Source organism: Rhinichthys klamathensis, unplaced genomic scaffold, assembly GCF_029890125.1.
Source record: "Rhinichthys klamathensis goyatoka isolate OS25496 unplaced genomic scaffold, OSU_Roscu_1.1 h1tg000127l_1, whole genome shotgun sequence".
In the NCBI taxonomy this organism is placed as follows: Eukaryota; Metazoa; Chordata; class Actinopteri; order Cypriniformes; family Leuciscidae; genus Rhinichthys; species Rhinichthys klamathensis.
This window is the reverse complement of record NW_026606664.1, coordinates 80,037-91,132: the sequence shown is the minus strand read 5'-3', so window position 1 is coordinate 91,132 and position 11,096 is coordinate 80,037. Positions and strand designations below refer to the sequence as shown.

The 11,096-nt window shown below is 39.0% G+C and overlaps 1 protein-coding gene across 5 annotated transcripts; it reads left to right on the top strand.

The window, feature by feature from the left end:
- The first annotated feature begins 830 nt into the window (after positions 1 to 830).
- On the top strand, positions 831 to 10,988 carry mier2 (mesoderm induction early response 1, family member 2). 5 transcript variants are annotated; one of them, XM_056256353.1, is made up of 13 exons: positions 943 to 1,234; positions 2,742 to 2,914; positions 3,005 to 3,130; positions 3,280 to 3,397; positions 3,608 to 3,687; positions 4,365 to 4,434; positions 4,563 to 4,714; positions 8,424 to 8,505; positions 8,633 to 8,727; positions 8,851 to 8,981; positions 9,061 to 9,185; positions 9,445 to 9,565; positions 10,269 to 10,407. In XM_056256353.1, exons 1-12 carry the CDS (start codon positions 1,228 to 1,230, stop codon positions 9,522 to 9,524), a joined length of 1,239 nt encoding a protein of 412 aa, XP_056112328.1. In that variant the 5' UTR covers positions 943 to 1,227; the 3' UTR covers positions 9,525 to 9,565; positions 10,269 to 10,407. The 5 variants fall into 5 exon arrangements, with proteins under 5 accessions (XP_056112327.1, XP_056112326.1, XP_056112325.1 ...); XM_056256352.1 differs by lacking the exons at positions 943 to 1,234; positions 9,445 to 9,565 and adding an exon at positions 831 to 893 and having other exon boundaries at positions 10,269 to 10,988; XM_056256351.1 differs by lacking the exon at positions 9,445 to 9,565 and having other exon boundaries at positions 931 to 1,234; positions 3,286 to 3,397; positions 10,269 to 10,988.
- The last annotated feature ends 108 nt before the right edge of the window (positions 10,989 to 11,096 follow it).

Genomic DNA, 11,096 nt, shown 5'->3' with positions numbered 1-11,096 from the left:
AATCTTTCCCGCAGCGTAAGCTAGCTTACGCAATACGAGAGAACCTCTCGTAAGAGAACAATCAGTTAGCCTACTTATTCAAACTGGAGCTATACTTAAAATCAAGGACAAATGTAGCACAAATGTAGTCAAATGTTCCACAAAAATGTTAAGCAGCGCTCCTGTTTCAACATAAGAAATATTTCTATAGCACCAAATCAGCATATTAGAATGATTTCTGAAGGATCATGTGCCTGAAGACTGAAGTAGGCCTAATGATGCTGAAAAGAACCAGTTATTTTAAATTATAGCCTAATGAAATTTCACAATATAGGCCTATTTAGCTATACTGTAAGGTATTGTTGATAAATAAATGCAGACTTTTTCAAAAACATCTTACAGACCCCCAAATTTTAAACGGTAGCCTACCACTGTATTGTATGTTTACATGGATTGTGATCATGATTAATATGAGACAAAACAGTTGGAAAAATATTAACAATAAACACTTTAAATACCATGTACCAAATATGGTAGTAGTTTTGTAACCTTTTTCACGAACCTCCTATCATGGCACAAACTGAAATTAAACATCTGGTTATGTGACTGTACATTAGCCATGTAAAAAGGCTCACGTGAATTCAAGACAGTTGCAATTTAAATCATATTTGATAACTTTGAAAATACATCATTTTAGACCCTTCGAACTCTAAAGTATATTTTGCTCACAAATGTTACCGGTGGGATCCATTTCTATTCAACACAAATATATACACCGCTTAAGAGAACCTCTATGATTAGTTTGACATGGTTTAGTAACTATCATCAGTGCTGTTAGTCAGAATGTAAGTTCAATAGGAGTTCTACACAACATCCGGGCATTCCACCGCTTGCGCAGAATCGGAATGGCGGAGGTAAGTGAGCTGCGGGGCTTGGGGGAAGAACAACACAAGGATTAAACGTTTAAACCGCTCCGATACACTTTAACCGCCAGCCGCGCATTAAAAGACAGCTTAAGACCCCGGCCGTCTGACCGACCGACCCAGAAAACGGCAAAGATAGACGGTCACTAATAAGGAGGAAGTTAAAATGGGAGCACTCCTCACCGTTTCGCCACTCTATCTATCTCTCTGTCTGTACGCGTTCACGAGCGTTTAATTCGCCAGATCGAGCGCCGTACTAAACAACGGGAGAGCTGCGCGAGCGCTGGTGCTGAAGTGTGTCCCAGGTGCGCGCGGAGCAGGACGGATGCCAGGTCTAAACTTTCAAAACTTTAGATATTCTGTCACTGCCTCATCGACTTCCCTAAAACTGTTTCCTTCTCGCACCGGTTCGGAGTCACGGTGCAAATGTTCAGCACTGACTTACAGGAAAGCGCCTGAGTGACTAACCGCTGCTAACTTCAGCAAAGCTCAAAGAGGTCACATACAGATGCGTTTAACCGTTATGAAAAAATGAGGAAAAGACACTTTAAACATGTCTGAGGTGCTTTAAAAATCTTTCCTTTGAGTTTTAGACTAAGTCTAGAAGTGTCTATGAGGTAAGCATTAAGAATTAAGTTAAAATTTGAGGTATAAAGTCATTTTTCTAAGGGAGGCTTGTTATTTGAGGGAAAGAGATGTTACTAAACCATGTGTCTTAAAAACAAAGGTTCTTCATTGGCACTGATAATTCCACGAAGAACCTTTAACATCCACAGAACATTTCCTTCGTACATAGTGGAAAAAGGTTCTTTGGATTATTAAAATGTTCTTCACACTATGGCATCACTGTGACAATCCACTTTTGGAACCTTTATTTTTGCAATTTTGATCAATTTCTTATCACATTTCTACCGTAGAAACAATATCTGCTATTTTGGTGTAAACTATGTTTACCATGGTACATTTTTGTAAGGGCTTATGTTCTAAAAAATCTACGATTAGTATTGGAATATTCTTCTATTAAATATTTCTTGAAATAGTCTAAAAGTCTTTGAAGAGTAATTCACGAGTTCTCCTGCCCCTTCAGTCTTAATAGTTAATGGTAAACAAACTTGGCTTGCTGTCCTCAAACGAGGCTCGAGCTCCGAGCTAAACTCCCCCTATAACAGTAATGTGCAGAGGAATTATGAGATAAATGGAGGAGGAGGGATGCTGGAAAAATTGGTGCAGTGCCTGCTGCTTATGCTCATAATTATGAAGGACAGGACTGAATCTTTAGGCTCCTCCCAAACCTACGTTTGAAACAATGATTTAAACAATGTCATTTTGGTGAAAAATATGTTTTTTTTTGTGGTAAAATTTAGTTTTTTTGTCAAATCAACTTAGACAATTAATGTGGTTCAGATAACATACTATTTTGAGTTTCTGTTGATTAAACCAATCTGTGTATCAACTCAAATTCTTAATTTCAATGAACTCAAAATTTGAAGGCAACCAGGTTGGTTACTTTTTTAAAGTAAAACCAACAATTATTTTTGACAGTGGCTGGCCTATTTAATTTTTTCCACAATATCTTTGTATATACAGTGGCTTCAAAAGTTTTTTGGACACATAAGTAACTTTTAAAAATGCCTGAATGTCAATGCTTGAGAATCAAAATATAAAACCAAGTGGCATCCGCCTACAAATAATGCAACACCTATTCTCAAAACATTTTTATAATCCATTTTTCCAATTACTTTTTAATTTAACCAACATTTAGCAATGTAATTGACTTATAATTGAATTATTGATACGAAATATGTATTTTGAGAATTCTCTGCTTTCATTGTGCTTTAGCTGTGCGAATGGGCTCCAAGGAACAACGGCACAGTCGTGTAGACATTTTCCACCAGGGCTATGCGGGGCCACTGGAGGCCCCTTCCCGGGCATCCACGTTCCTAGAGGAGCAGGACTGGACCCTGGCGGCCCTGCGGAGGCAGGCGGTAAAGATGGCAACCAAGACCCATTCAGTGAGTGGAACAACTTCTTGCTATGCATTGATAGATTAAATTTGCTTCTTATTACAAAAAAAAAGGATTGTTTCATTTACCTTTCCACAGGGTGGTGAGATGCCACTCGAGCAACTGCTGGCACTTTATGGGTACAACATGCCTGATCCTGTCCTGGAACAACAACAGGAGCCGAATGAGCTTGCAGCCAGTCTGCCTGAAATAACACTGGACAAGGTCACTATCACTGGTTTACTCTGTGTATAATGTTCTTATTTTCGGCTTGTCCTCCTTAGTAGATTCTTGGAATCTTAGTGGATTCATTTGGAAAATTGGAAAGTAACAAATTATTGCTTATAATTGCTATAAAGTCTTTAATTTTGTAGGTTCAGACAGATAAAGATCTGCTCTCAGGAGGAGAGGATGTGGACAACCATTCCTCTGCTGATGACTTCACACTCTCCATCACGTCCCATGCATCTGACCTCTTACACCACCTAAGAGGTAGCACATTACATTACAATGCCTCTTATTTTACTGTACTAGTGTCAACTCCTAAGTGAATATTCTTGTAAGCAATGTCATTCTAGCTGCCTTATTTTTATTTTGTTCAATCTGATTTTTCTACACTGCACATACATTTGAAACTTAATCATGTTTTTCTTTTGTCAAAAATGTTTGAGCTTACTCTGAACCTGTTCTTAATCCTGCCAGGTGATGACAAAGACACTTCAGTCAGCTGCTCCGAAGACGACTCAGAAAGCACCTCTATCCCCTCCAGTGATGGCCGAAAGGTAAAAAAGGATTCATGTTATAGTTTACTATGTTTATATTTAATTTAAATTTAGCTTTATTTCAGTGACCAAAAATTATTTTTATAGTTTTAGCTTTGGTTAACAATTATATTTAATGAAATTTTAATGGTCCAAGAATAGAGCCTAGTGGGACACCATAGTTAAAAGTATCAGTAGGCCATTCTGTGCCAAATGAATAAAGTTTTCTGACACAATACTTACAAATTTCACGTTGGAAAACATGAACATTATGGGTTTTTTTTTTTAAAGAAATGAATACTCTTTGATAATAATTTGATCAAAGTGAAGTACTTTTGTAAAGTACCAAATAAGCATATTAGAATGATTTCTAAAGGATTATGTCAGCTTTGCATCACATGAGTAATTTACATTTTAAAATATTTTAAAATAGAAAACTGTTATTTTATATTAATTATTTAATTTTGTATTAATATTTCACAATATTACTATTTTTAATGTATTTTTGATCAAATAAATGCACCAATGGTGAGAATAAGAGCCTTCTATCAAAAACATTAAAAAATCTTACTGACCACAAATGTTTGAACAGTTGTATCTATAAAATATAATTTATAATATGTTATAACGATTTAAAATTTTCAGCTTAGTGGAAAAAACATTGTAGTAATGCCTTTATGCCATGTTTTGGTTATCAGGACATCATGGTGGGCCCCCAGTATCAGGCTATAATTCCTTCTCTCTGTACACACACTTTTTATGAAAGAGGTGAGTGTATTCTCTTGGCTGGTGTCCTTTACACTGGCTCCAGGGTTGTGGTTTCAGTGGTCTATTTTGCATAACCGACCTGTCTAGTCCTCTTGGACCCACACCTGTTTTGTTACTGTTATCCCCAGCCTATGAAAATGAAGACCAGTTGTTGTGGACTCCAGATGTGTTGTCCAGTCTGGCGGTAGAGAAGTTTTTGCTTGAAGTCCAGAGAAAAGGGAGTGACAATGGACCTTCAAACAGTCTGACCACAGGAGATATAGTCAAAGACAATGAGCAGGTTGGGTTGAATCACTCAGATATAACTCTTCATTTTTCATGCAATTTGGAAGTGGCTGAATTGGAGGGTGAAGCATGCTAGCAGTGTTATTTTAGTATTATTTATATACTATTATAGCATTTATTATTATTTTGAATTTTAATATTGTGACGGTATTTCTTAATGTGTTTCAGTAATGTTAGTAATTTCAGATTTAGTAATGTTTGTACTTCAACATACAGTATATTTCAGTTATTTTCCATTTAATTTAGTTTATATTTTATAAAAATAGTTTTCAATATTTTAAGCTTTAGATAACAATAACAACACTGCTTGCTAGATTGATTTATTGAATTTTGCTTAATTATTTTTATGACAAATAATAATATATGATGTGTTTGACAAGTTACATCTTGTAATTAAATCACACACACACACACACACACACACACACACACACACACACACACACACATAAATGCGTGGCCTGGTGACCAGTCTTTACTGATTTTACATTCCATCAGGTTGAATTAGCAGAGCAATAGCACAGTTGCACATGAAACATTGCAATCCACACAACATAATGGACATATCAGAGTTCAAAAGAGGACAAATTGTTGGTGCACGTCTCGCTGGCTCATCTCTGACCAGAATAGCAAGTCTTTGTGGTGTATCGAGAACTATGTTATCCAGGATAATGTCGGCAAACCACCATATCGGATGAACCACATCCAACAGAAGTAACTGTAGACACAAGAGGAAGCTGTCTAAAAGGGATGTCCGGGTACTAACCTTGATTGTATCCAAAAAACATAAAACCACAGCTGCCCAACTCAATGCAGAAATAAATTCGCATCTCGACTCTCCTGTTTCCACCAAAACTGTTCATAGGGAGCTCCACAGTGTCAATATTCATGGTCGGGCTGCTATAGCCAAAGCTTTGGGCACTCGTGCCAATGCCAAATGTCAGTTTCATTGGTTCCAACAGTGCAAATCTGTGGACTGTGGACAATGTGAAACATTTATTGTTCTCTGAGTCCCCCTTCACTGTCTTTCCCTCTTGCGGCGTGGGAGTTACGGTGAGGAGAAGCCCCAAAGAGGCTTAACACCCGGACTGTTGTTGCCCAGAGTGAAGCATGGGGTGGATCAGTGATTGGGCTTCAATATCATGGCATCCCCCTACTGTGCTCAATCGGCGTGTCACTGCCAAGTGCTACCAAACCACTCTTGAGGACCATGTGCACCTAATGGTTCAAACATTGTACCCTGAAGGAGGTGCCATGTATCAGCATGATAATTGTGACAGCAAGCAAGACACAGCAAGACTTGTGACAGTATGGTTTGATGAACATGAAAGTGAAGTTGAACATCTCCCATGACCTGTACAGTCACCAGATCTAAATATTATTGAGCGATAATAGAGGAGCGAGTCAGGAAACGTTTTCTTCCACCAGCATCACATAGTGACCTGGCCACTGTTCTGGAAGAGGAGTGGCTCAAAATCCCTATGGCCACTGTGAAGGACTTCTACCTGTCATTCCCAGGACGAACAGATGCTGTTGCTATATTGACTCCAAAAGGAGGGCCTACACCATACTAATAAATGATTGTGGTCTTAAACCAGGTGTTTCAGTTTCATTGTCCAAATATATATATTTACAGTGTATACATACATATACAGGTCCTTCAAAAAAAAATTAGCATATTGTGATAAAGTTCATTATTTTCCATAATGTAATGATAAAAATTAAACTTTCATATATTTTAGATTCATTGAACACCAACTGAAATATTTCAGGTCTTTTGTTTTAATACTGATGATTTTGGCATACAGCTCATGAAAACCCAAAATTCCTGTCTCAAAAAATTACCATATCATGAAAAGGGTCTCTAAACGAGCTATTAACCTAATCATCTGAATCAACTAATTAACTCTAAACGACTGCAAAAGATTCCTGAGGCTTTTAAAAACTCCCAGCCTGTTTCATTACTCAAAACCGCAATCATGGGTGAGACTGCCGACCTGACTGCTGTCCAGAAGGCCATCATTGACACCCTCAAGCAAGAGGGTAAGACAGAAAGAAATTTCTGAACAAATAGGCTGTTCCCAGAGTGCTGTATCAAGGCACCTCAGTGGGAAGTCTGTGGGAAGGAAAAAGTGTGGCAAAAAACGCTGCACAACGAGAAGAGGTGACCGGACCCTGAGGAAGATTGTGGAGAAGGACCGATTCCAGACCTTGGGGGACCTGCGGAAGCAGTGGACTGAGTCTGGAGTAGAAACATCCAGAGCCACCATGCACAGGCGTGTGCAGGAAATGGGCTACAGGTGCCGCATTCCCCAGGTCAAGCCACTATTGAACCAGAAACAGCGGCAGAAGCGCCTGACCTGGGCTACAGAGAAGCAGCACTGGACTGTTGCTCAGTTTTGGATGTCATTCGGAAATCAAGGTGCCAGAGTCTGGAGGAAGACTGGGGAGAAGGAAATGCCAAAATGCCTGAAGTCCAGTGTCAAGTACCCACAGTCAGTGATGGTCTGGGGTGCCATGTCAGCTGCTGGTGTTGGTGCACTGTGTTTTATCAAGGGCAGGGTCAATGCAGCTAGCTCTCAGGAGATTTTGGAGCACTTCATGCTTCCATCTGCTGAAAAGCTTTATGGAGATGAAGATTTCATTTTTCAGCACGACCTGGCACCTGCTCACAGTGCCAAAACCACTGGTAAATGGTTTACTGACCATGGTATTACTGTGCTCAATTGGCCTGCCAACTCTCCTGACCTGAACCCCATAGAGAATCTGTGGGATATTGTGAACAGAAAGTTGAGAGACGCAAGACCCAACACTCTGGATGAGCTTAAGGCCGCTATCGAAGCATCCTGGGCCTCCATAACACCTCAGCAGTGCCACAGGCTGATTGCCTCCATGCCACGCCGCATTGAAGCAGTCATTTCTGCAAAAGGATTCCCGACCAAGTATTGAGTGCATAACTGAACATAATTATTTGAAGGTTGACTTTTTTTGTTTGTATTAAAAACACTTCTTTTATTGGTCGGATGAAATATGCTAATTTTTTGAGACAGGAATTTTGGGTTTTCATGAGCTGTATGCCAAAATCATCAGTATTAAAACAATAAAAGACCTGAAATATTTCAGTTGGTGTGCAATTAATCTAAAATATATGAAAGTTACATTTTTATCATTACATTATGGAAAATAATTAACTTTATCACAATATGCTAATTTTTTGAGAAGGACCTGTATATAATGAAATTATAATGGTCCAAGAATAGAGCCCAGTGGGACCCCATAGTTAAAAGTTTCAGTGTCAAAAAAAAGTTTTCTTACCCAGTACTTTCTTAAACTATGTAGTGACATTCAAAATAAATAAATAATAAAAGTAATTTGTAAGATTATTCTGCATTATTTCTAATTATATAAGCTTCTTCCGCCACCTCCCCCCCCCCCCGCCCCCCCTTTTTTTTTTTTACCCTTTTACAAAACATGTTGGAAAATATGATCATCAGGTTTTATAGAGTTCATACAACTCTGGTGCTACTGTCATTAAAGGAAAACGGCAACATGCCACATAAAAAGACATTCTGAAATTACATGGATGCATTTTCACTAGTGGTCTCATTCTTTTGTACCTCGCTGTACGTTTTTATTGTCTTTAGTGGGTCATGTTTTGATCTTTCAGTGGTTGCACTTATTCTTTCATTACATTTCTTTTGTAGGCTCTTTATGAACTAGTAAAATGCAACTTTAATCCAGAAGAGGCACTAAGAAGATATCGCTTTAATGTCAAGGTTTTCAATGGTAAGACTTCTGTTTTGTCTTTTTTATGCCTTTCTTTCTCAAACCTTCTTTAGCAGGAACTGACAATCAATGCATCCTGATATGTATAGCTGGTTAATCTCAAATATATAAAAAAAAATGTTCCCAGAAGAGCTTTGTGCCTGGAGTGAGGAGGAGTGTCGTAACTTTGAGCATGGCTACCGTGCCTATGGGAAGAACTTCCACCTCATACAGGGCAACAAGGTGAGTACCAAATTAGTCTCATAACATACATTGTTTCCCAGTAGGAATTGCTGCGGATGTTTCTACTTTTAGAGAAATAATAGTGTCTTCATGTGTCGGCTCCTCTTATTTACCCTCACCCAGGTCCGCACGCGCTCGGTGGGTGAGTGTGTAGAGTACTACTACATATGGAAGAAATCAGAGCGGCATGAGTATTTCACACAGCAAGCCACCAAGCTGGGTCGGAAAAGGTGCAATCTACCATCTGGGAACACGTGAGTGTGTTTTGTTTGAAGTTTTCACATTTTTAGAATAATGATCTGATGATATTTAAATGGTTTACGTGTCTCTTAGCGAGGATGCTGAGCCGGATGGAGATACTGGCGATGTGGAAGGTGCCAATCAAGGTTTGCCAAGTAGGTCTTCCATTCAACTCCAGCCTCCATCGCCACCTGCAGTCATGGAGCTGGATAAACAAGGTACGCTTACTAGTTCTTGGATAAAATACTTACTTTTCCACATGCATATGTTTTCATGGAATCTTCCATTGCGGCCAAGTTTGTTCATTTTTTACAAGCTTCTTCATTTATGTTCATTTGTTTATGTCCAGCATAAATGCATTTTTCTTGGTTTTGGTCTATGATTTGTTTCATTGTTGTTTTCCATCTGCCAGCATTTTTCCTATTGTGTTTGTGTTCTTTTATGTTCTGTCACTTTTCATTTGGTCGTACAATCCAGAGGAGAGCCTGAATTGCGCAGCTCAGTTTCAGGGTCGTCCACGACGGAAACGCACACCGCGCTTCCTATTAAAGCCCTGAGCTTGCTGCTCACAGACAGCCTAAAACTGACAGATACACAGGTAAAAACTGAAGTGGAGAAGTCCCGGGAAATGGATCATTCCTGTTATGTAGTACATTTTCATGTCCATCATATATGTCTTATAGTAAATAAAATATTAAACTCACTTTTTTATTATATAAAAAAAGGGAAATCATCTTTTTTAAATGGTAATCATATTAGTTATGTTTGCCATGTTCTCGGCTGCTGTACTAACATAAACACGGAATATTCCTGAAGAAAGTATTGCAAGATTTTTCAATCAAAATGGGGGGGGGGGGGGGGTTTGTTTTAATTTTTTATTATTTTCAATTAATGGAAACGGCTTTAATAGTTAACAATAACAACACTGGTATGATATCAGAATTTCAAAAGATTGTTATAAACTGTCAAGTCCCTAACTTACGCCCTATTCAGTTCCATCCTGTTCATTTCTTTATTTCCACCCTGTTATACTTTCATACCATTGTGAAAATGATGAAGCTATAATTAAGTTAAGTGTCTGAACGTGACCAAAGCATATTTATTAAATGTGGTACTGCATAACAGGAATGATCCAATCACTACAAGAATAAACAGAGTGGAACTCCTTTGGAAACATTGTCTTTGTGCATGCGTTTTAAATTGTAAAACAGAAACTCATCTTACATCTACTCGTTTTTTTCTTTTCTGTTTTCCCACAAATGCTCGACCACTTTTTCCTTAATCTTGTCTTATTTTTCCAGGTTCTGAGCGAAACATTGGGGAGCTGGAACTATGTGCAGGTACTTGTTCTAGCCCACAGGTGGAGCAGTTGTTCAGACAATCTTCGCCTCTCCCACAAGCGCTCCAGACGCCAGACATAGCCTCCCCGTCCACCCAGCTTTACTTCTCCTCGCTCCCCCTTAGCCACTCCATCCCTTCATCCCAGCTAGACTCAGGACTCCTGGGAGCAGGTCTTTACCAGCTACAACTGGGGTCTTTTCCTGAAGATCCTATACCTACCTGCTCAGAGTACGTTGCCTCACGGAGGCTTCAAATTGACTCTTCTTTGCCTTCCTCGCCTGTCCCACCCGTCCCAGATTTTGGGGTACTCGGTAGCCTCTTGTGCCCGCCCTCCTCCATCTGCTCCGCACCCATCCAACACAGCAACTCACCCGTTCAGCGAAGGGAAACATTCCAGATCTAAGCAAATGTGACGACTGTCATTCACCTGGAATTTGCAGTTGCTCTTCAGGCTACTCCAGAAAAGCCTGACATAAAGTGATAATTCAACCAAAAATGAAAATTCTGTCATCGTCACTCACCCTCATGTCATTCCAAATCTGTTTGAACAGAGGTTTTGTCCATGCAGTGAAAGTAAATGGGGTCCAAAACCTATAAGCTCCAATAAAACAAAAACAGGTAGCATAAAAGTAATCCAATAGCTACTAAAAGTGCACTACTTTTATCTAATGTTCAGATCCCCTTTTCCACACTTTTTTATTTTATGTTTATATTGTGTTCTGCCAGAGAAAGTAAGTCATACAAGTCTGGAATCGACATGAGGGTGAATAAACTTTGACAGAATTTTC